The sequence below is a fragment of the Salmo salar genome, chromosome 26 (genome assembly GCF_965601325.2).
Source record: "Salmo salar chromosome 26, fSalSal1, whole genome shotgun sequence".
Taxonomy (NCBI): domain Eukaryota; kingdom Metazoa; phylum Chordata; class Actinopteri; order Salmoniformes; family Salmonidae; genus Salmo; species Salmo salar.
Genome location: NC_138316.1, coordinates 49,137,501 through 49,163,351, shown reverse-complemented (window position 1 = coordinate 49,163,351; position 25,851 = coordinate 49,137,501). Strand labels below are relative to the sequence as shown.

At 42.1% G+C, this 25,851-nt stretch overlaps 3 protein-coding genes across 4 annotated transcripts in view; all 3 read left to right on the top strand.

Moving 5' to 3' along the window:
• Positions 1-6,727, top strand: part of LOC106587951 (troponin I, fast skeletal muscle) — a 93,314-nt gene extending 86,587 nt beyond the window's left edge. For both annotated transcript variants that reach the window (XM_082969811.1, XM_045708965.2), the window contains exons 6-7: positions 5,631-5,807; positions 6,126-6,727. In XM_082969811.1, the coding sequence (XP_082825937.1) occupies positions 5,631-5,807; positions 6,126-6,209 (261 nt within the window). In that variant the 3' untranslated portion in view covers positions 6,210-6,727. The remainder of the gene's footprint in view (positions 1-5,630; positions 5,808-6,125) is intronic.
• A 9,623-nt stretch (positions 6,728-16,350) lies between these two features.
• LOC106587956 (troponin I, fast skeletal muscle-like) lies at positions 16,351-21,364 on the top strand. The gene is made up of 7 exons (XM_014176617.3): positions 16,351-16,483; positions 17,910-17,943; positions 18,210-18,246; positions 19,886-20,014; positions 20,532-20,621; positions 20,763-20,939; positions 21,058-21,364. Exons 2-7 carry the CDS (start codon positions 17,936-17,938, stop codon positions 21,139-21,141), a joined length of 525 nt encoding a protein of 174 aa, XP_014032092.1. The 5' UTR covers positions 16,351-16,483; positions 17,910-17,935; the 3' UTR covers positions 21,142-21,364.
• Positions 21,365-22,481: 1,117 nt separating this feature from the next.
• LOC123730761 (troponin I, fast skeletal muscle-like) overlaps positions 22,482-25,851 on the top strand; it is a 6,346-nt gene continuing 2,976 nt past the window's right edge. Inside the window, exons 1-2 of the mRNA XM_045708481.2 lie at positions 22,482-23,019; positions 25,806-25,838. Of these exons, the coding sequence (XP_045564437.2) occupies positions 25,831-25,838 (8 nt within the window). The 5' untranslated portion in view covers positions 22,482-23,019; positions 25,806-25,830. The remainder of the gene's footprint in view (positions 23,020-25,805; positions 25,839-25,851) is intronic.

The following is a 25,851-nucleotide window of genomic DNA, read 5'->3' as shown; positions in this document are numbered from 1 at the left end:
AAAGAGGTGGGGTTATATCTGATCTGTAATGATAAAGAGGTGGGGTTATATCTGTTATACTGTAATGATAAAGAGGTGGGGTTATATCTGATCTGTAATGAGAAAGAGGTGGAGTTATATCTGTTATACTGTAATGATAAAGAGGTGGGGTTATATCTGATCTGTAATGATAAAGAGGTGGAGTTATATCTGTTATACTGTAATGATAAAGAGGTGGGGTTATATCTGATCTGTAATGATAAAGAAGTGGGGTTATATCTGTTATACTGTAATGATAAAGAGGTGGGGTTATATCTGTTATACTGTAATGATAAAGAGGTGGGGTTATATCTGATCTGTAATGAGAAAGAGGTGGAGTTATATCTGTTATACTGTAATGATAAAGAGGTGGGGTTATATCTGATCTGTAATGATAAAGAGGTGGAGTTATATCTGTTATACTGTAATGATAAAGAGGTGGGGTTATATCTGATCTGTAATGATAAAGAGGTGGGGTTATATAAGATCTGTAATGATAAAGAGGTGGGGTTATATCTGATCTGTAATGATAAAGAGGTGGGGTTATATCTGTTATATTGTAATGATAAAGAGGTGGGGTTATATCTGTTATACTGTAATGATAAAGAGGTGGGGTTATATCTGTTATACTGTAATGATAAAGAGGTGGGGTTATATCTGTTATACTGTAATGATAAAGAGGTGGGGTTATATCTGATATACTGTAATGACAAAGAGGTGGGGTTATATCTGTTATACTGTAATGATAAAGAGGTGGGGTTATATCTGATCTGTAATGATAAAGAGGTGGGGTTATATCTGTTATACTGTAATGATAAAGAGGTGGGGTTATATCTGTTATACTGTAATGATAAAGAGGTGGGGTTATATCTGATCTGTAATGATAAAGAGGTGGGGTTATATATGATCTGTAATGATAAAGAGGTGGGGTTATATCTGTTATACTGTAATGATAAAGAGGTGGGGTTATATCTGTTATACTGTAATGATAAAGAGGTGGAGTTATATCTGTTATACTGTAATGATAAAGAGGTGGGGTTATATCTGATCTGTAATGATAAACAAGTGGGGTTATATCTGTTATACTGTAATGATAAAGAGGTGGGGTTATATCTGTTATACTGTAATGATAAAGAGGTGGGGTTATATCTGATCTGTAATGATAAAGAGGTGGAGTTATATCTGTTATACTGTAATGATAAAGAGGTGGGGTTATATCTGATCTGTAATGATAAAGAAGTGGGGTTATATCTGTTATACTGTAATGATAAAGAGGTGGGGTTATATCTGTTATACTGTAATGATAAAGAGGTGGGGTTATATCTGATCTGTAATGAGAAAGAGGTGGAGTTATATCTGTTATACTGTAATGATAAAGAGGTGGGGTTATATCTGATCTGTAATGATAAAGAGGTGGAGTTATATCTGTTATACTGTAATGATAAAGAGGTGGGGTTATATCTGATCTGTAATGATAAAGAGGTGGGGTTATATAAGATCTGTAATGATAAAGAGGTGGGGTTATATCTGATCTGTAATGATAAAGAGGTGGGGTTATATCTGTTATATTGTAATGATAAAGAGGTGGGGTTATATCTGTTATACTGTAATGATAAAGAGGTGGGGTTATATCTGTTATACTGTAATGATAAAGAGGTGGGGTTATATCTGTTATACTGTAATGATAAAGAGGTGGGGTTATATCTGATCTGTAATGATAAAGAGGTGGGGTTATATCTGTTATACTGTAATGATAAAGAGGTGGGGTTATATCTGATCTGTAATGATAAAGAGGTGGGGTTATATCTGATATACTGTAATGACAAAGAGGTGGGGTTATATCTGTTATACTGTAATGATAAAGAGGTGGGGTTATATCTGATCTGTAATGATAAAGAGGTGGGGTTATATCTGTTATACTGTAATGATAAAGAGGTGGGGTTATATCTGATCTGTAATGATAAAGAGGTGGGGTTATACCTGTTATACTGTAATGATAAAGAGGTGGGGTTATATCTGATCTGTAATGATAAAGAGGTGGGGTTATATCTGATCTGTAATGATAAAGAGGTGGGGTTATATATGATCTGTAATGATAAAGAGGTGGGGTTATATCTGTTATACTGTAATGATAAAGAGGTGGGGTTATATCTGTTATACTGTAATGATAAAGAGGTGGAGTTATATCTGTTATACTGTAATGATAAAGAGGTGGGGTTATATCTGATCTGTAATGATAAACAAGTGGGGTTATATCTGTTATACTGTAATGATAAAGAGGTGGGGTTATATCTGTTATACTGTAATGATAAAGAGGTGGGGTTATATCTGATCTGTAATGATAAAGAGGTGGAGTTATATCTGTTATACTGTAATGATAAAGAGGTGGGGTTATATCTGATCTGTAATGATAAAGAAGTGGGGTTATATCTGTTATACTGTAATGATAAAGAGGTGGGGTTATATCTGTTATACTGTAATGATAAAGAGGTGGGGTTATATCTGATCTGTAATGAGAAAGAGGTGGAGTTATATCTGTTATACTGTAATGATAAAGAGGTGGGGTTATATCTGATCTGTAATGATAAAGAGGTGGAGTTATATCTGTTATACTGTAATGATAAAGAGGTGGGGTTATATCTGATCTGTAATGATAAAGAGGTGGGGTTATATAAGATCTGTAATGATAAAGAGGTGGGGTTATATCTGATCTGTAATGATAAAGAGGTGGGGTTATATCTGTTATATTGTAATGATAAAGAGGTGGGGTTATATCTGTTATACTGTAATGATAAAGAGGTGGGGTTATATCTGTTATACTGTAATGATAAAGAGGTGGAGTTATATCTGTTATACTGTAATGATAAAGAGGTGGGGTTATATCTGTTATACTGTAATGATAAAGAGGTGGGGTTATATCTGATATACTGTAATGATAAAGAGGTGGGGTTATATCTGTTATACTGTAATGATAAAGAGGTGGGGTTATATCTGATCTGTAATGATAAAGAGGTGGGGTTATATCTGATCTGTAATGATAAAGAGGTGGGGTTATATTTGTTATACTGTAATGATAAAGAGGTGGGGTTATATCTGATCTGTAATGATAAAGAGGTGGGGTTATATCTGTTATACTGTAATGATAAAGAGGTGGGGTTTTATCTGTTATACTGTAATGATAAAGAGGTGCGGTTATATCTGATCTGTAATGAGAAAGAGGTGGGGTTATATCTGATCTGTAATGATAAAGAGGTGGGGTTATATCTGTTATACTGTAATGATAAAGAGGTGGGGTTATATCTGATCTGTAATGATAAAGAGGTGGGGTTATATCTGTTATACTGTAATGATAAAGAGGTGGGGTTTTATCTGTTATACTGTAATGATAAAGAGGTGCGGTTATATCTGATCTGTAATGATAAAGAGGTGGGGTTATATCTGATCTGTAATGATAAAGAGGTGGGGTTATATTTGTTATACTGTAATGATAAAGAGGTGGGGTTATATCTGATCTGTAATGATAAAGAGGTGGGGTTATATATGATTTGTAATGATAAAGTGGTGGGGTTATATCTGTTATACTGTAATGATAAAGAGGTGGGGTTATATCTGATCTGTAATGATAAAGATGTGGGGTTATATCTGTTATACTGTAATGATAAAGAGGTGGAGTTATATCTGTTATACTGTAATGATAAAGAGGTGGGGTTATATCTGATCTGTAATGATAAAGAGGTGGAGTTATATCTGTTATACTGTAATGATAAAGAGGTGGGGTTATATCTGATCTGTAATGATAAAGAGGTGGGGTTATATCTGATCTGTAATGATAAAGAGGTGGGGTTATGTCTGATCTGTAATGATAAAGAGGTGGGGTTATATCTGTTATACTGTAATGATAAAGAGGTGGGGTTATATCTGTTATACTGTAATGATAAAGAGGTGGGGTTATATCTGATCTGTAATGATAAAGAGGTGGGGTTATATCTGATCTGTAATGATAAAGAGGTGGAGTTATATCTGTTATACTGTAATGATAAAGAGGTGGGGTTATATCTGATCTGTAATGATAAAGAGGTGGAGTTATATCTGTTATACTGTAATGATAAAGAGGTGGGGTTATATCTGATCTGTAATGATAAAGAGGTGGGGTTATATCTGATCTGTAATGATAAAGAGGTGGGGTTATATCTGTTATACTGTAATGATAAAGAGGTGGGGTTATATCTGTTATACTGTAATGATAAAGAGGTGGAGTTATATCTGTTATACTGTAATGATAAAGAGGTGGGGTTATATCTGATCTGTAATGATAAAGAGGTGGAGTTATATCTGTTATACTGTAATGATAAAGAGGTGGGGTTATATCTGATCTGTAATGATAAAGAGGTGGAGTTATATCTGATATACTGTAATGATAAAGAGGTGGGGTTATATCTGTTATACTGTAATGATAAAGAGGTGGGGTTATATCTGTTATACTGTAATGATAAAGAGGTGGGGTTATATCTGATCTGTAATGATAAAGAGGTGGGGTTATATCTGTTATACTGTAATGATAAAGAGGTGGGGTTTTATCTGATCTGTAATGATAAAGAGGTGGGGTTATATCTGTTATACTGTAATGATAAAGAGGTGGGGTTATATCTGTTATACTGTAATGATAAAGAGGTGGAGTTATATCTGATCTGTAATGATAAAGAGGTGGGGTTATATCTGATCTGTAATGATAAAGAGGTGGGGTTATATCTGTTATACTATAATGATAAAGAGGTGGGGTTATATCTGTTATACTGTAATGATAAAGAGGTGGGGTTATATCTGATCTGTAATGATAAAGAGGTGGAGTTATATCTGTTATACTGTAATGATACAGAGGTGGGGTTATATCTGATCTGTAATGATAAAGAGGTGGAGTTATATCTGTTATACTGTAATGATAAAGAGGTGGAGTTATATCTGATCTGTAATGATAAAGAGTTGGGGTTGTCATGTGTCATGTGGTGTGAATGTAGTGTGTATAGTCTCTCTTTCTCTCTCTGTCTCTCTATCTCACTGTCTCTCTCTCTCTCGGTCTCTCTGTCTCTTTCTCTCTCTTTCTCTCGGTCTCTCGGTCTCTCTCTCTCTCTCTCTCTCTCTCTCTCTCTCTCTCTCTCTCTCTCTGTCTCTCTCTCTCTCTCTCTCTCTCTCTCTCTCTCTCTGTCTCTCTCTGTCTCTCTCTCTCTCTCTCTCTTCTCTCTCTCTCTCTCTCTCTCTCTCTCTGTCTCTCTCTCTCTCTGTCTCTCTCTCTCTCTCTCTCTCTCTCTCTCTCTCTCTCTCTCTCTCTGTCTCTCTCTCTCTCTCTCTCTCTCTCTCTCTCTCTGTCTCTGTCTTTCTCTCGGTCTCTCTCTCTCTCTGTCCTCTCTCTCTCTCTCTCTCTCTCTCTCTCTCTGTCTCTCTCTGTCTCTCTCTCTCTCTCTCTCTCTCTCTCTCTCTGTCTCTCTCTGTCTCTCTCTCTCTCTCTCTCTCTCTCTCTCTCTCTGTCTCTCTCTCTGTCTCTCTCTCTGTCTCTCTCTCTCTCTCTCGGTCCTCTCTCTCTCTCTCTCTCTCTCTCTCTCTCTCTCTTGGTTCAGATTGAGGATCTGCAGATAAAAGTACAGGACCTGAAGGGAAAGTTCAAGAAGCCCGTCCTGAAGAAAGTGCGTATGTCTGCTGAAGCTATGCTCCAGGCTCTGCTGGGCTCCAAACACAAGGTGTCCATGGATCTGAGGTCCAACCTGAAGCAGGTCAAGAAGGAGGTCAAGGAGGAGGTAGGGTTGCTTCCCAATACTATAACTTAATATCAGTAGAGTTCATAGTATGAGAGTTCAAGAGGATCCCAATGCTGATACCAAATGTTATATTACAAATAATGTGAGTGTAATCTGATACATTAGCAAGTGGTGAAACTACTGCTATAGTGTATATACTGTATTTCAACTCAGCACTCCATGGATGATTCTGAGTCGTTGTTTTTTTATTTGGGATTATTTGTTGTATTACTCAAATGCACATAGAAACAAACATACATGGATCCAACACAACAAAATGTACACTAATATATTTGATCTGCTTCTCTTCCCACTCAGGACAAAGAATCTGTGGGTGACTGGCGTAAGAACATTGAAGACAAATCAGACAGAAAGAAGATGTTTGAGACTAATAAGGAGTAGATGTTCCAGACAGGAAGATGTTTGAGAGCGCTTGAACAACCTTCTGCCTTTGGTTACTAAGTTATCCAGATACGACTCGTTTGTTCCTTTGTTTGTTTTCGTCTCTGGCTCAATTAATCTAAGAGGTAGTTCCATCTCTCTGTAGGACTGTTGTGACAGATGTTAATGAATTGTTATGTTATCTAAGAGGTAGTTCCATCTCTCTGTAGGACTGTTGTGACAGATGTTAATGAATTGTTATGGTATCTAAGAGGTAGTTCCATCTCTCTGTAGGACTGTTGTGACAGATGTTAATGAATTGTTATGGTATCTAAGAGGTAGTTCCATCTCTCTGTAGGACTGTTGTGACAGATGTTAATGAATTGTTATGGTATCTAAGAGGTAGTTCCATCTCTCTGGGACTGTTGTGACAGATGTTAATGAGTTTAATCAAAACAACCTGTAGTACTGTTTACTACTTTATTCCTTTGTTCCAATTCAATTTCTGAAAATAAATGATTTGGTGAAAAAAAACATGATTTATTTTCAGTATGCCTTTCTGCTACTGCTACAAAAGGTAATTGAATTTCCCGCAGCTGTTATACCATCACCTTACCTATGCCTGCTTTGAAATATTTTGTAGTCAAAGGGAAACTTTCTATCAGGAATGAGGTGAACATAATCCCAAACCATATTATGGATTCAGATTTTTGGGGATTATTTTATTGAACTGATGATGCCAGCATGGAATAGTTTAGAGTTCAGGTGGTAATCTCTGAATAACAGTACGAGGCTAAGTTACCAGATGTTTCTATTACTCAACATAATATGGTGTTTGAGAACACAGTGAACCATAGGTCATGTCCTATTGGTCTGCATCTAAGGAGTTAAACATCGAAATATAGTTGTAACATTTTTCAACGTTACACCAAGACAATCAGATCCTACTTTTTCATACAAAATAATTGATGTAAAATGTGTTCTTCAACAAAGAAAATGTTTTTTTTCTCTCACTTTAGGTAAGTCAATATTACCTATATAATACATTTCCAATGACTAAATACTGTCATGACTACTTTGATATCCAATCAGTACTTTCTCTACCTCTTTACAGGTTAGCTTGAGGTTGAATATGTTGAAGAAGACTAATAGCTGAGGAGCAAGTGGTGAAGACAACGTGGTGGGACTTGGCTGGACTCTGGATCTGAGAGCCAACTGGGCAGACGAAGGAGGGAGGAGGACGAAGGAGGGGGGAGGACAGGGAGAGAAGGAGGGGGGAGGACAGGGAGAGAAGGAGGGGGGAGGACAGGGAGAGAAGGAGGGAGGAGAACAGGGAGAGGAGGGAGGAGAACAGGGAGAGGAGGGAGGAGAACAGGGAGAGAAGGAGGGAGGAGAACAGGGAGAGAAGAAGGGAGGAGAGTAGAGGTGGATGGGTGTGGAGTGTGGTGACATCACATTTATTGTGACTAAAAATGATGGTGTAACTTCCTACTACCCATGGTTAAGATCAGCAAATCAAATCAAAGTTTATTTGTCACGTGCGCCGAATACAACAGGTGTAGACCTTACAGTGAAATGCTTACTTACAGGCTCTAACCAATAGTGGAAAAAAGGTATTAGGTGAACAATAGGTAGGTAAAGAAATAAAACAACAGTAAAAAGACAGTGAAAAAATAACAGTAGCGAGGCTATAGAAGTAGCGAGGCTACATACAGACACCGGTTAGTCAGGCTGATTGAGGTAGTATATACAGTGGGGAGAACAAGTATTTGATACACTGCCGATTTTGCAGGTTTTCCTACTTACAAAGCATGTAGAGGTCTGTAATTTTTATCATAGGTACACTTCAACTGTGAGAGACGGAATCTAAAGAAAAATCCAGAAAATCACATTGTATGATTTTTAAGTAATTAATTAATTATGATAAACAGAGAGTAGCAGGGGGAGGGCACACAATGCAAATAGTCCGGGTAGCCATTTGATTACCTGTTCAGGAGTCTTATGGCTTGGGGGTAAAAACTGTTGAGAAGCCTTTTGTCCTAGACTTGGCACTCTGGGACCGCTTGCCATGCGGTAGTAGAGAGAACAGTCTATGACTGGGGTGGCTTGGGTCTTTGACAATTTTTAGGGCCTTCCTCTGACACCGCCTGGTGTAGAGGTCCTGGATGGCAGGCAGCTTAGCCCCAGTGATGTACTGGGCCGTATGCACTACCCTCTATAGTGCCTTGCGGTCGGAGGCCGAGCAATTGCTGTACCAGGCAGTGATGCAACCAGTCAGGATGCTCTCGATGTTGCAGCTGTAGAACCTTTTGAGGATCTCAGGACCCATGCCACATCTTTTTAGTTTCCTGAGGGGGAACAGGCTTTGTCGTACCCTCTTCACGACTGTCTTGGTGTGTTTGGACCATTCTAGTTTGTTGTTGATGTGGACACCAAGGAACTTGAAGCTCTCAACCTGCTCCACTACAGCCCCGTCGATGAGAATGGGGGCGTGCTCGGTCCTCCTTTTCCTGTAGTCCACAATCATCTCCTTAGTCTTGGTTACATTGAGGGATAGGTTATTATTCTGGCACCACCCGGCCAGGTCTCTGACCTCCTCCCTATAGGCTGTCTCATCATTGTCAGTGATCAGGCCTACCACTGTTGTGTCGTCTGCAAACTTAATGATGGTGTTGGAGTCGTGCCTGGCCATGCAGTCGTGTGTGAACAGGGAGTAGAGGAGGGGACTGAGCACGCACTCCTGGGGAGCTCCAGTGTTGATGATCAGCTTGGCAGATGTGTTGCTACCTACCCTCACCACCTGGGGACGGCCCATCAAGAAGTCCAGGATCCAGTTGCAGAGGGAGATGTTTAGTCCCAGGATCCTTAGCTTAGTGATGAGATTAGAGGTCACTATGGTGTTGAACGCTGAGCTGTAGTCAATGAATAGCATTCTCACATAAATGTTCCTTTTGTACAGGTGAGAAAGGGCAGTGTGGAGTAGAATAGAGATTGCATCATCTGTGGATTTGTTTGGGCGGTATGCAAATTGGAGTGGGTCTAGGGTTTCTGGGATAATGGTGTTGATGTGAGCCATTACCAGCCTTTCAAAGCACTTCATGGCTACGGTCTGCAGTCATTTAGGCAGGTTGCCTTTGTGTTCTTGGGCACAGGGATACGCAAACCTCCTGATTTAGGTCAGTTATGTCAGCCTATATATGTCAGTTATGTCAGCCTATATATGTCAGTTATGTCAGCCTATATATGTCAGTCATTTCAGCCTATATATGTCAGTCAGATCAGCCTATATATGTCAGTTATGTCAGCCTGTATATGTCAGTCAGACCAGCCTATAATTGCAGTTATGTCAGCCTATAAGTCAGTTATGTCAGCCTATATATGTCAGTTATATCAGCCTATATATGTCAGTTATGTCAGCCTATATATATGTCAGTCATATCAGCCTATATATCTCAGTTATGTCAGCCTATATATGTCAGTTATGTCAGCCTATATATGTCAGTCATATCAGCCTATATATGTCAATCAGATCAGCCTATGAATGTCAGTTATGTCAGCCTATATATTTCAGTTATATCAGCCTATGAATGTCAATCATATCAGCCTATATATCTCAGTTATGTCAGCCTATATATGTCAGTTATGTCAGCCTATATATGTCAGTTATGTCAGCCTATATATGTCAGTTATATCAGCCTATATATGTCAATCAGATCAGCCTATGAATGTCAGTTATGTCAGACTATATATGTCAGTTATGTCAGCCTATATATGTCAGTCAGATCAGCCTATGAATGTCAGTTATGTCAGCGTATATATGTCAGATATGTCAGCCTATATACACTGCTCAAAAAAATAAAGGGAACACTAAAATAACACATCCTAGATCTGAATGAATGAAATAATCTTATTAAATACTTTTTTCTTTACATAGTCAAATGTGCTGACAACAAAATCACACAAAAATAATCAATGGAAATCCAATTTATCAACCCATGGAGGTCTGGATTTGGAGTCACACTCAAAATTAAAGTGGAAAACCACACTACAGGCTGATCCAACTTTGATGTAATGTCCTTAAAACAAGTCATAATGAGGCTCAGTAGTGTGTGTGGCCTCCACGTGCCTGTATGACCTCCCTACAACGCCTGGGCATGCTCCTGATGAGGTGGCGGATGGTCTCCTGAGGGATCTCCTCCCAGACCTGGACTAAAGCATCCGCCAACTCCTGGACAGTCTGTGGTGCAACGTGGCGTTGGTGGTTGGAGCGAGACATGATGTCCCAGATGTGCTCAATTGGATTCAGGTCTGGGGAACGGGCGGGCCAGTCCATAGCATCAATGCCTTCCTCTTGCAGGAACTGCTGACACACTCCAGCCACATGAGGTCTAGCATTGTCTTGCATTAGGAGGAACCCAGGGCCAACCGCACCAGCTTATGGTCTCACAAGGGGTCTGACGATCTCATCTCGGTACCTAATGGCAGTCAGACTACCTCTGGCGAGCACATGGAGGGCTGTGCGGCCCCCCAAAGAAATGCCACCCCACAACATGACTGACCCACCGCCAAACCGGTCATGCTGGAGGATGTTGCAGGCAGCAGAACGTTCTCCACGGCATCTCCAAACTCTGTCATGTCTGTCACATGTGCTCAGTGTGAACCTGCTTTCATCTGTGAAGAGCACAGGGCGCCAGTGGCGAATTTGCCAATCTTGGTGTTCTCTGGCAAATGCCAAACATCCTGCACGGTGTTGGGCTGTAAGCACAACCCCCACCTGTGGACGTTGGGCCCTCATACCACCCTCATGGAGTCTGTTTCTGACCGTTTGAGCAGACACATGCACATTTGTGGCCTGCTGGAGGTCATTTTGCAGGGCTCTGGCAGTGCTCCTCCTGCTCCTCCTTGCACAAAGGCGGAGGTAGCGGTCCTGCTGCTGGGTTGTTGCCCTCCTACGGCCTCCTCCACGTCTCCTGATGTACTGGCCTGTCTCCTGGTAGCGCCTCCATGCTCTGGACACTACGCTGACAGACACAGCAAACCTTCTTGCCACAGCTCGCATTGATGTGCCATCCTGGATGAGCTGCACTACCTGAGCCACTTGTGTGGGTTGTAGACTCCGTCTCATGCTACCACTAGAGTGAAAGCACCGCCAGCATTCAAAAGTGACCAAAACATCAGCCAGGAAGCATAGGAACTGAGAAGTGGTCTGTGGTCACCACCTGCAGAACCACTCCTTTATTGGGTGTGTCTTGCTAATTGCCTATAATTTCCACCTCTTGTCTATTCCATTTGCACAACAGCATGTGAAATTTATTGTCAATCAGTGTTGCTTCCTAAGTGGACAGTTTGATTTCACAGAAGTGTGATTGACTTGGAGTTACATTGTGTTGTTTAAGTGTTCCCTTTATTTTTTTGAGCAGTATATGTCAGTATGTCAGCCATACATAGCTGGGGAAGGATATTTGTACTACAGTATTGTAATGATATCCGAAGGGGGTTATGACACGATTGTTTTATTTACTGAAAATCTTCAACTCATTTTATCTCATCTAAATTTTATGTAACCTTTCTTTTGAGTTTGAAGCAAATGTTTGTTTCAGTAAGAAAACATTGGATGGCTTGAGAAATGATGGTGGTTGGATACTGGAGTTAGGAGGCTGACATGGTGGTTGGATACTGGAGTTAGGAGGCTGACATGGTGGTTGGATACTGGGGGCTGACATGGTGGTTGGATACTGGAGTTAGGAGGCTGACATGGTGGTTGGGTACTGGAGTTAGGAGGCTGACATGGTGGTTGGATACTGGAGTTAGGAGGCTGACATGGTGGTTGGATACTGGGGGCTGACACGGTGGTTGGATACTGGAGTTAGGAGGCTGACATGGTGGTTGGATACTGGAGTTAGGAGGCTGACATGGTGGTTGGATACTGGAGTTAGGAGGCTGACATGGTGGTTGGATACTGGAGGCTGAGATGTTGGTTGGATACTGGAGGCTGACACGGTGGTTGGATATTGGAGGCTGACACGGTGGTTGATACTGGAGGCTGACATGGTGGTTGGACACTGGAGGCTGACACGGTGGTTGGATACTGGAGGCTGACACGGTGGTTGGATACTGGAGACTGACACGGTGGTTGGATACTGGAGGCTGACACGGTGGTTGGATACTGGAGGCTGACACGGTGGTTGATACTGGAGGCTGACACGGTGGTTGGATACTGGAGGCTGACATGGTGGTTGATACTGGAGGCTGACACGTTGGTTGGATACTGGAGGCTGACATGGTGGTTGGATACTGGAGTTAGGAGGAGGCTGACATGTTGGTTGGATACTGGAGGCTGACACGTTGGATGGATACTGGAGGCTGACACGGTGGTTGGATACTGGAGTTAGGAGGAGGCTGACATGTTGGTTGGATACTGGGGGCTGACACGATGGTTGGATACTGGAGTTAGGAGGCTGACATGGTGGTTGGATACTGGAGTTAGGAGGCTGACATGGTGGTTGGATACTGGAGTTAGGAGGCTGACATGGTGGTTGGATACTGGAGTTAGGAGGCTGACATGGTGGTTGGATACTGGAGGCTGACACGTTGGTTGGATACTGGAGGCTGACAGGTTGGTTGGATACTGGAGGCTGACACGTTGGTTGGATACTGGAGGCTGACATGGTGGTTGGATACTGGAGGCTGACACGTTGGTTGGATACTGGAGGCTGACAGGTTGGTTGGATACTGGAGGCTGACACGTTGGTTGGATACTGGAGGCTGACACGTTGGTTGGATACTGGAGGCTGACACGTTGGTTGGATACTGGAGGCTGACACGTTGGATGGATAATGGAGTTAGGAGGAGGCTGACACGTTGGTTGGATACTGGAGGCTGACACGTTGGTTGGATACTGGAGGCTGACACGGTGGTTGGATACTGGAGTTAGGAGGAGGCTGACATGTTGGTTGGATACTGGAGGCTGACACGGTGGTTGGATACTGGAGTTAGGAGGAGGCTGACATGTTGGTTGGATACTGGAGGCTGACACGGTGGTTGGTACTGGAGGCTGACACGTTGGTTGGATACTGGAGGCTGACACGGTGGTTGGATACTGGAGGCTGACACGGTGGTTGGATACTGGAGTTAGGAGGAGGCTGACACGGTGGTTGGATACTGGAGGCTGACACGGTGGTTGATACTGGAGGCTGACATGGTGGTTGGATACTGGAGGCTGACATGGTGGTTGATACTGGAGTTAGGAAGAGGCTGACATGTTGATTGATATTGGAGGCTGACACGGTGGATGATACTGGAGGCTGACACGGTGGTTGATACTGGAGGCTGACATGGTGATTGGATACTGGAGGCTGACATGTTGGTTGGATACTGGAGGCTGACACGGTGGTTGATACTGGAGGCTCACATGTTGGTTGGATACTGGAGGCTGACACGGTGGTTGGATACTGGAGGCTGACACGGTGGTTGGATACTGGAGGCTGACATGTTGGTTGGATACTGGAGGCTGACACGTTGGTTGGATACTGGAGGCTGACACGGTGGTTGGATACTGGAAGCTGACATGTTGGTTGGATACTGGAGGCTGACACGTTGGTTGGATACTGGAGGCTGACATGTTGGTTGGATACTGGAGGCTGACACGGTGGTTGGATACTGGAAGCTGACATGTTGGTTGGATACTGAAGGCTGACATGTTGGTTGGATACTGGAGGCTGACATGGTGATTGGATACTGGAGGCTGACATGTTGGTTGGATACTGGAGGCTGACACGGTGGTTGGATACTGGAAGCTGACACGTTGGTTGGATACTGGAGGCTGACATGTTGGTTGGATACTGGAGGCTGACACGGTGGTTGGATACTGGAAGCTGACATGTTGGTTGGATACTGGAGGCTGACACGGTGGTTGGATACTGGAAGCTGACATGTTGGTTGGATACTGGAGGCTGACACGTTGGTTGATACTGGAGGCTGACATGTTGGTTGGATACTGGAGGCTGACACGGTGGTTGGATACTGGAGGCTGACACGGTGGTTGATACTGGAGGCTGACACGGTGGTTGGATACTGGAGGCTGACATGGTGGTTTATACTGGAGGCTGACATGTTGGTTGGATACTGGAGGCTGACATGGTGGTTGGATACTGGAGGCTGACATGTTGGTTGGATACTGGAGTTAGGAGAAGGCTGACACGTTGGTTGGATACTGGAGGCTGACACGTTGGTTGGATACTGGAGGCTGACACGGTGGTTGGATACTGGAGTTAGGAGGAGGCTGACATGTTGGTTGGATACTGGGGGCTGACACGGTGGTTGGATACTGGGGGCTGACACGGTGGTTGGATACTGGGGGCTGACACGATGGTTGGATACTGGAGTTAGGAGGCTGACATGGTGGTTGGATACTGGAGTTAGGAGGCTGACATGGTGGTTGGATACTGGGGTTAGGAGGCTGACATGGTGGTTGGATACTGGAGTTAGGAGGCTGACATGGTGGTTGGATACTGGAAGCTGACACGTTGGTTGGATACTGGAGGCTGACAGGTTGGTTGGATACTGGAGGCTGACACGTTGGTTGGATACTGGAGGCTGACATGGTGGTTGGATACTGGAGGCTGACACGTTGGTTGGATACTGGAGGCTGACAGGTTGGTTGGATACTGGAGACTGACACGTTGGTTGGATACTGGAGGCTGACACGTTGGTTGGATACTGGAGGCTGACACGTTGGTTGGATACTGGAGGCTGACACGTTGGATGGATAATGGAGTTAGGAGGAGGCTGACACGTTGGTTGGATACTGGAGGCTGACACGTTGGTTGGATACTGGAGGCTGACACGGTGGTTGGATACTGGAGTTAGGAGGAGGCTGACATGTTGGTTGGATACTGGAGGCTGACACGGTGGTTGGATACTGGAGTTAGGAGGAGGCTGACATGTTGGTTGGATACTGGAGGCTGACACGGTGGTTGGATACTGGAGGCTGACATGTTGGTTGGATACTGGAGGCTGACACGGTGGTTGGATACTGGAAGCTGACACATTGGTTGGATACTGGAGGCTGACATGTTGGTTGGATACTGGAGGCTGACACGGTGGTTGGATACTGGAAGCTGACATGTTGGTTGGATACTGGAGGCTGACACGGTGGTTGGATACTGGAAGCTGACATGTTGGTTGGATACTGGAGGCTGATACGTTGGTTGATACTGGAGGCTGACATGTTGGTTGGATACTGGAAGCTGACATGTTGGTTGGATACTGGAGGCTGACATGTTGGTTGGATACTGGAGGCTGACATGTTGGTTGGATACTGGAGGCTGACACGGTGGTTGGATACTGGAAGCTGACATGTTGGTTGGATACTGGAGGCTGACACGGTGGTTGGATACTGGAGGCTGACATGTTGGTTGGATACTGGAGGCTGACACGGTGGTTGGATACTGGAGGCTGACATGTTGGTTGGATACTGGAGGCTGACACGTTGGTTGGGTAATTGATCACACCGTGTGTGACCTCTGGGTCATGTCAGTTCAGAGGGGTTCCTCTCTTTCTTACTCCCAGCTTCTTTTCTCGTCTCAGCCAGTCTGCCAGTTTAAGGAGCCAAGACACTCTCTGACAATAATATCTTTATAGTTTACCAATTACTAATGTAGTAATACATTTGACCAATCACACAGTGTTATAAATTAATTGGAAGTGTCTAATTCAATAAATTGACAGGGAGACATTTTACAAACTGATCAAGTAACCTGCTGATTGTTCCTTAAATTCTATATAACAGACGTGAAACCAGCGGCGCCCAGAGTCATTGTCTTGTTTATCCAGTAGTATTAACTTCAGAGCTTGACGGATTTCAAACACATTCAGAGTTATGAGGTAACACAGAGTTATGAGGTAACGTATAGTGGGTGCTCCCTTCACCAAAAGTCAGGATTAAGTCAAATATAAAATCAGGATTATTTTAAATCACATCTAAAGTCAGGATTATTTTAAATCACATCTAAAGTCAGGATTATTTTAAGACAAATCTAACGTCAGGAATATTTTAACTAAAATCTTAGCAGAAACGTCGATGGCAGATGTTTTACGAATGCCGTGGTATTTCAGGATCTAACTGTCCCATTGGCCCTGACCTGGCCCCACTCCCATAAAGAGAACGTTGCCCTTTTGCTTTTCTGCTGAGCTTTCAGAAAACAGAAATATACCTTCCATATCTGTTCCTGTCTCTGTGTTGCCTGTAGCTCTCATCCCGACATCCTTTACTTGTATCTTCACTGGGCTTACAGGTGAGATGTTCTTCTTTCCTCTCTGCTCCTTCTGTTAACGAATGTGCTGTATATTCATTTATTCATCTGTTGGTACCAGGATTGTGTGTCATCCAACCCATGTGGGAATGGATGTGACTTTTGGACCAGATTGTGTTTGGTCCATCCCATGTGGGAATAGATGTGACTTTTGGACCAGATTGTGTTTGGTCCATCCCATGTGGGAATAGATGTGACTTTTGGACCAGATTGTGTTTGGTCCATCCCATGTGGGAATAGATGTGACTTTTGGACCAGATTGTGTTTGGTCCATCCCATGTGGGAATAGATGTGACTTTTGGACCAGATTGTGTTTGGTCCATCCCATGTGGGAATAGATGTGACTTTTGGACCAGATTGTGTTTGGTCCATCCCATGTGGGAATAGATGTGACTTTTGGACCAGATTGCGTTTGGTCCATCCCATGTGGGAATAGATGTGACTTTTGGACCAGATTGTGTTTGGTCCATCCCATGTGGGAATAGATGTGACTTTTGGACCAGATTGTGTTTGGTCCATCCCATGTGGGAATAGATGTGACTTTTGGACCAGATTGTGTTTGGTCCATCCCATGTGGGAATAGATGTGACTTTTGGACCAGATTGCGTGTGGTGTGTGAGCTCTGATAGTTTAGAATGCTTTTACAATAGAATAGAAGGTCATTTTATTTTACTCAAGAGGCAACTTGGGTTGTGGTATTCAGATATTCAGAGGTGTTTGTCTGTGTGTTTTAGACAAGTGTTGGAAGAGATACATCCTAGGCCTGATTTTCAGCTGTTGTTTTCAATGTAGTTCAGAGTGAATGTGTTGTTAAAGGCTCTTGTGGACCTTGTGGTTCTATTGGCCCAGTTGCTAGTTTATAAGCCATGTAAAAAGGACTAGCGTTTGTTCAGAAATATAGCTTTGGCATGGTAGATGTGGATAGTCACTGTACGTCTTCTAATTGTAAACTTCACTTTATGTTGTAGTTTCACAGTTTACTTCAAATGGCTTATGGATTGTTTGATGTTATTCCAATAGATTTGTTGAGATTCAATTATAAACAACGGAAAATCCAATTGGGTATTTTCATAAATTCTGAACATAAATTTTGTGAATGTCAGCTGTATTTTCTGAAACTACCTATTTTGGTGTCGTAATCCTTATGGACTCCTGCATGACCAAAGCTTTCAGGAAATTAGAGTCTTGTTGATTTGCTATCAACCTTGGGAAGGATTACATCCAAGCAAATTATTGATCAAATTATTGACCATTCATTGTCTAATGTTTGTTGCATTTCTTTGTGATATGCAATTGCACATGACTTGCATTGGGTCAAACTTGAAATCTTTTGGTGTGGGGGGGGGGGTTCTAAACAGCTTATTAATAGCTCAAAATTAAGCTGTTTACTGTTCATCTCTTGACACAGGAAGTAAAACAAAACGACCGGCCAAAATGTCTGAGTAAGTTTACATTTTTCAGTTTACAGAAAAATATATTACACTATACTGTATTCATCTACTGTATTCTGTCTGTGAACATGTTTTCCACATAGAAACCAGCCAGTAAAACTGATTAATACTATCCTATGATGAGTCCCAATAGTGTTGCAATTTTTCCTACCGTAATGTAATAAAATGAAGTCCTAAAATTGTTTCATTGTCACGTACCTGTCTCTGTGGCTACACCTTGTATATTTCCCTTAAATGACCCTGTTTTATCCAATCAGTAAAAAGATGACAACGAGCCGTAGGAACTACCTGAAGGTAAGGAGCACCATTCATTCCCAAATGGTTTTATAAACTGTTAATACACCTTCATGTTCTATAAAGACCTTCATGTTCTATAAAGACCTTAATGTTCTATAAAGACCTTCATGTTCTATAAAGACCTTCATGTTCTATAAAGACCTTCATGTTCTATAAAGACCTTCATGTTTTATAAATACCTTCATGTTCTTTAAATACCTTCATGTTCTATAAAGACCTTAATGTTCTATAAAAACCTTCATGTTCTATAAAGACCTTCATGTTCTATAAATACCTTCATGTTCTATAAATACCTTCATGTTCTATAAAGATCTTCATGTTCTATAAAGACCTTCATGTTCTATAAAGACCTTCATGTTCTATAAAGACCTTCATGTTTTATAAAGACCTTCATGTTCTATAAATACCTTCATGTTTTATAAATACCTTCATGTTCTATAAAGACCTTCATGTTCTATAAAGACCTTCATGTTCTATAAAGACCTTCATGTTCTATAAAGACCTTCATGTTCTATAAAGACCTTCATGTTTTATAAAGACCTTCATGTTCTTTATAAATACCTTCATGTTTTATAAATACCTTCATGTTCTATAAAGACCTTCATGTTCTATAAAGACCTTCATGTTCTATAAAGACCTTCATGTTCTATAAAGACCTTCATGTTCTATAAAGACCTTCATGTTCTATAAAGACCTTCATGTTCTATAAAGACCTTCATGTTCTATAAAGACCTTCATGTTCTATAAAGACCTTCATGTTCTATAAAGACCTTCATGTTTTATAAAGATCTTCATGTTCTATAAAGACCTTCATGTTCTATAAAGACCTTCATGTTCTATAAAGACCTTCATGTTTTATAAAGACCTTCATGTTCTATAAAGACCTTCATGTTCTATAAAGACCTTCATGTTCTATAAAGACCTTCATGTTCTATAAAGACCTTCATGTTCTATAAAGACCTTCATGTTCTATAAATACCTTCATGTTTTATAAAGACCTTCATGTTTTATAAAGACCTTCATGTTCTATAAAGACCTTCATGTTCTATAAAAACCTTCATGTTCTATAAAGAACTTCATGTTCTATAAAGGTTTCCCAGGCTTAGATTGAACATGTTCCTCTACCACACAGAGTGACTTCACAGACTGATTTCCATGCTGACTTTACATTGCATGGCTCTAGTCATATTCAGGGGTCAAGGGGTCAGACGCTTGGAAGTTGGAAGAGAGTAGATATTCACACTGAGTGGTCAAAGGGTAAATGTTATGTGATCCAGACAGTGTTATCCCCACCCCAAAACACACACACACACACACACACACACACACACACACACACACACACACACACACACACACACACACACACACACACACACACACACACACATACATACTGTAGTAGACCTTGTCGACTTGTTGGTCAGCAGGAGCTAGTTTGAGGAGTTGAGGAGTAGAAACCAACCCTGAAAGTTCTACATCATTCATAACACTTCACCTGAAGCTCTGTAGATATAGAGACATTCAAGTAAAGTGATATGAATACATGATTGATATAAAGAACCCCATAGACAAGCAGAAGTGGCCACTGAACTCTGTGCTGTAATATGATGTGATTTGTCCAACCTCCGTACAGAGCTTGATGCTCCAGATCGCTGCCGGCTTGCTCGAGGTTGAGGCGGTCGAGGCTGAGGCAGAGAAGGCCAGGTACATGGAGGAGAACTGCCCTGCCCCACAATTCTTGGTATGCATGGCAGAGCTCACGGTAAGCTATTAGCACTAAGCCAAACTGCTCTCTCTCTCTTTCTCTTCCCCTCTCTCTCTCTCTCTCTCTCTATTTCTCTCTCTCTCTCTCTCTCTCTCTCTCTCTCTGTCTCTCTCTCTCTCTCTCCTCTCTCTCTCTATTTCTCTCTATCTTTCTCAATCTCTCTCTCTCTCTCTCTCTTTCTTCTCTCTCTCTCTCTCTCGGATACTTAGTTTTCTGTGTATTCCATCTTATAGGGTTATATAACTATGACTTTATGTCTCTCTCTCTCTCTCTCTCTCTCTCTTTCTATATATATATATTTCTCTCTATCATTCTCAATCTCTCTCTCTCTCTCTCTTTCTTTCTCTCTCTCTCTCTCCTCTCTCTCTCTCTCTCTCTCTCTGTCTCTCTCTCTCTCTCGGATACTTCGTTTTCTGTGTATTCCATCTTATAGGGTTATATAACTATGACTTTATGTCTCTCTCCTCTCTCTCTCTCTCTCTCTCTCTCTCTCTCTCTCTCTCTCTCTCTCTAGGACTTGTGCAAGAAGCTCCATCAGAATATCGAGAGGATTGATGAGGAGAGATACGACATGTCAACGAAGGTGACCAAGTCCGAGAAGGAGGTGAGGCGTTCTACCACTGTTACTCCTATTATTAGTTAACTTACTCTCTCAGACAGAGCCACAGGAGTAACAGTAGTTCCACTGATGTTTGGCAGTCAATCGTCTGTGTGTGATAAGTGCTTCCTGTTGAATTCCAAACAGGTTGAGGACTTGAAGATGAAGGTAATTGAACTGAATGGCAAGTTCAGGAAACCCGTCCTGAAGAAAGTGCGTATGTCTGCTGATGCTATGCTCCAGGCTCTGCTGGGCTCCAAACACAAGGTGTCCATGGATCTGAGGTCCAACCTGAAGCAGGTCAAGAAGGAGGTCAAGGAGGAGGTGAGTGTTGTTCTGGACATAAGAACTAACACTGAGGATCCCACTGCCGACACCAAATGTTATATATTTCAAATACATTTTCACTCATGTATTTATTCTGCCATTTTTCCCACCTCAGGACAAAGATGCTGTGGGTGACTGGCGTAAGAACATCGAAGACAAATCAGACAGAAAGAAGATGTTTGAGACTAATAAGGAGTAGATACGAAACCTGTCTGGAACTCTTCTGGCAAATATCCACGTGTATAATCAAATGCTCCAGTTTAGACCAACGAGCTATGTGTTCGGATTTCTGTTTGTCCCCCATTGGATATTTGGCCTTTTGTTTCACACGTAACACAAAAACAGTTACGTGACCCCCAAAATTATATTGTGCAATATTTATACTAATTGTCATCAAATAAACCCTGGTCAGCTAATAGAAACTGTTTTTGTGATTTGTGGAGTCACTACTGTTACTTCTCCACAACAACAGACCAGTTGACCGTCCTGACTGGTTGAACCTGCTCTTGAAATTACATGGCTATAGTAATACTGACGTGTTCAAGGGGTTTGGAAGGGACCACATATTCACACTGAGGAGTTGTCATGTGGTTTAACCAGTCTGTTTTCAGACCTCCTGGTCAGCAGGAACCAGCATGACCAATAAACACCACCAGCAGGTGTGGCTACCGAAGACGGCTTACTGGGGTCACATGGGTCAGAAAGGGCAGAATCTAACTCTGTCAGATCACCAGCTGTTTAGAGCTCAGCAGGTGTGGCTACCAAATACGGCTCCTTGGGGTCAAACTGGGCAGCAGCTCTCTGATTTAATCTGGTTACTCCCTACCTCTCTGTTTAACTCAGATTTCACCTGGTTACTCCCTACCTCTCTGTTTAACTCTGATTTCACCTGGTTACTCCCTACCTCTCTGTTTAACTCTGATTTAATCTGGTTACTCCCTACCTCTCTGTTTAACTCAGATTTCACCTGGTTACTCCCTACCTCTCTGTTTAACTCTGATTTCACCTGGTTACTCCCTACCTCTCTGTTTAACTCTGATTTCATCTGGTTACTCCCTACCTCTCTGTTTAACTCTGATTTCATCTGGTTACTCCCTACCTCTCTGTTTAACTCTGATTTCATCTGGTTACTCCCTACCTCTCTGTTTAACTCTGATTTCATCTGGTTACTCCCTACCTCTCTGTTTAACTCTGATTTCACCTGGTTACTCCCTACCTCTCTGTATAACTCTGATTTCATCTGGTTACTCCCTACCTCTCTGTTTAACTCTGATTTCATCTGGTTACTCCCTACCTCTCTGTTTAACTCTGATTTAATCTGGTTACTCCCTACCTCTCTGTTTAACTCTGATTTAATCTGGTTACTCCCTACCTCTCTGTTTAACTCTGATTTCACCTGGTTACTCCCTACCTCTCTGTTTAACTCTGATTTAATCTGGTTAGTCCCTACCTCTCTGTTTAACTCTGATTTCATCTGGTTACTCCCTACCTCTCTGTTTAACTCTGATTTAATCTGGTTAGTCCCTACCTCTCTGTTTAACTCTGATTTAATCTGGTTACTCCCTACCTCTCTGTATAACTCTGATTTAATCTGGTTACTCCCTACCTCTCTGTATAACTCTGATTTCATCTGGTTAGTCCCTACCTCTCTGTTTAACTCTGATTTAATCTGGTTACTCCCTACCTCTCTGTTTAACTCTGATTTAATCTGGTTACTCCCTACCTCTCTGTTTAACTCTGATTTAATCTGGTTACTCCCTACCTCTCAATCTAACTAAAGAGATACCTTTTTCATTACACCATATTAACACAGAAATCATTGTACATGGTGTGTTTTTGTTGGTTATTAGTTGCTTGATAAGTCCTAAAACTTCAGAAGGACAAAAAAAAAGGTGTTTTAAATGATTACGTTTTTGTGCCCTTGAGGTCAAAATGTACCCCTGTTGGCGCTTTTAGGGTTAAACAGACAGCTGGTCCCAGAACTGTGCCTATATATACCCTTCATCATATTTCTCCTCCCTGGCTTGACAACCTCAGTCACTCATCCCTCCATCCTGCAACGCTCTCTTCTTTCTAGGTGAGATTCCTCCCATTCCTATCTTCTATCTCCTGTCCTCTCATGGTTTCAACTCTGCATTCAGTAGAGATTCAGTATCAATGGGATTTATAGTCTAGCATTTTTCTATTAGCTGACTGTAATTATCACACAACATAGTACATAGATGCTACTCACTGAAACATGTGTAAGTGGTATTAATTTACAAGAATTTACACCTAAAAAACTAAACCAGCTTGGTGTTTATACTAAAAGAAGATGCTGTGCCTTGTCTACTTTGACAGGACGTTTTTTCAACACTTGGGATCAGGATGCTGACTAGTAGGTCGGCTGTTCTAACATTCAACTGGCATCTATGAATTAAAAGTATATCCATCCATCTCACAGAAGACAGATCTGTTACTGTGGTAGAATGCTTTGTGTTTTAAGGAGTGTTTTTTTTATGAAATGGTTCAAATTGTTCTGTAACTCTGACTTCACACGGTAGGTAGAGGTTTTAGGAGAAATAGCAAAGATGTTTATTCTTATAATTTGACTGTTATACTGAACATTGGTTTAATGAATGGCATGATCTTTTTACACACTTCATTGGAAATAGTTTTAAGACTTCCTGGTATTTACCCAGTCTAACTGACGTACTGTAGATTGATTAATTGAAGACAGAATTTCGTTATCACTGTAAACATTTATGTATATATTTTTAGACATTATTGAAGTGGCAGACAAACTTGTTTTTCACTCAGATATGCCAGAAACACTTTCTAAATAAAACATTTAAAAGATAAAAGACAAACCAGAAGTTCACTAGTGTCCAGACTACATGGTTATGATCGTGGTCTATGTCTGTCAGACAGAGCCAGCAGCCCAGTCAGTGTCCAGACTACATGGTTATGATCGTGGTCTATGTCTGTTAGACAGAGCCAGCAGCCCAGTCAGTGTCCAGACTACATGGTTATGATCGTGGTCTATGTCTGTCAGACAGACCCAGCAGCCCAGTCAGTGTCCAGACTACATGGTTATGATCGTGGTCTATGTCTGTCAGACAGAGCCAGCAGCCCAGTCAGTGTCCAGACTACATGGTTATGATCGTGGTCTATGTCTGTCAGACAGAGCCAGCAGCCCAGTCAGTGTCCAGACTACATGGTTATGATCGTGGTCTATGTCTGTCAGACAGAGCCAGCAGCCCAGTCAGTGTCCAGACTACATGGTTATGATCGTGGTCTATGTCTGTCAGACAGAGCCAGCAGCCCAGCCAGTTATTTTCTGAGACGTGTGTTGGCCCCTTTGCTGCACCCTGTCTTGGGACACATTAAGGAAAGTCCACAGGAGGCAGGCAGGGAGGGAGTTCTCAGCTGTTGTGGTTTCGGGTGTTAGTCAGCTACCCCCTCACCATCACACAGGAACACACAAATAGACCCATGATACAAGACAACTGCCTTACCACACCCTGTCTAAATGTAGAGATGTTTAGTGCCCCTCCACCCTGAGGTCTGTACTTTAAAATGTAGAGATGTTTAGTGCCCCTCCACCCTGAGGATGTTTAGTGCCCCTCCACCCTGAGGTCTGTACTTTAGAATGTAGAGATGTTTAGTGCCCCTCCACCCTGAGGCCTGTACTTTAAAATGTAGAGATGTGTTGTGCCCCTCCACCCTGAGGCCTGTACTGTAAAATGTAGAGATGTTTAGTGCCCCTCCACCCTGAGGCCTGTACTTTAAAATGTAGAGATGTTTAGTTCCCCTCCACCCTGAGTTCTGTACTTTAAAATGTAGAGATGTGTTGTGCCCCTCCACCCTGAGGCCTGTACTTTAAAATGTAGAGATGTGTTGTGCCCCTCCACCCTGAGGCCTGTACTTTAAAATGTAGAGATGTGTTGTACCCCTCCACCCTGAGGTCTGTACTTTAAAATGTAGAGATGTGTTGTGCCCCTCCACCCTGAGGTCTGTACTTTAAAATGTAGAGATGTGTTGTGCCCCTCCACCCTGAGGCCTGTACTTTAAAATGTAGAGATGTTTAGTGCCCCTCCACCCTGAGGTCTGTACTTTAAAATGTAGAGATGTGTTGTGCCCCTCCACCCTGAGGCCTGTACTTTAAAATGTAGAGATGTGTTGTGCCCCTCCACCCTGAGGTCTGTAATTTAAAATGTAGAGATGTGTTGTGCCCCTCCACCCTGAGGTCTGTACTTTAAAATGTAGAGATGTGTTGTGCCCCTCCACCCTGAGGTCTGTACTTTAAAATGTAGAGATGTGTTGTGCCCCTCCACCCTGAGGCCTGTACTTTAAAATGTAGAGATGTTTAGTTCCCCTCCATCCTGAGGCCTGTACTTTAAAATGTAGAGATGTTTAGTTCCCCTCCACCCTGAGGCCTGTACTTTAAAATGTAGAGATGTGTTGTGCCCCTCCACCCTGAGGTCTGTACTTTAAAATGTAGAGATGTGTTGTGCCCCTCCACCCTGAGGTCTGTACTTTAAAATGTAGAGATGTTTAGTTCCACTCCACCCCGAGGTCTGTACTTTAAAATGTAGAGATATTTATTGCCCCTCCACCCTGAGGTCTGTACTTTAAAATGTAGAGATGTGTTGTGCCCCTCCACCCTGAGGTCTGTACTTTAAAATGTAGAGATGTTTAGTTCCCCTCCACCCCGAGGTCTGTACTTTAAAATGTAGAGATGTTTAGTTCCCCTCCACCCTGAGGTCTGTGTGTTAAAATGAATCATTTCCAGAAAGGGTCGACTATAAAGGTACATTGAGTTAAATGCCATAACTATCATATCTTCACAAGCTGACAACTTATTCATATCTCTCTTCAAAGGAAGTGATATCAACCACCGGCCAAGATGTCAGAGTATGTACTGATT

Excerpts from the sequence above, each read along its gene's own strand:
- LOC106587956 (XM_014176617.3), top strand. Across the intron at positions 20,622-20,762 it reads TGACCAAGTCCGAGAAGGAG|GTTGAGGACTTGAAGATGAA; the intron begins GTGAGGCGTTCT and ends AATTCCAAACAG. Across the intron at positions 20,940-21,057 it reads AGAAGGAGGTCAAGGAGGAG|GACAAAGATGCTGTGGGTGA; the intron begins GTGAGTGTTGTT and ends TTCCCACCTCAG.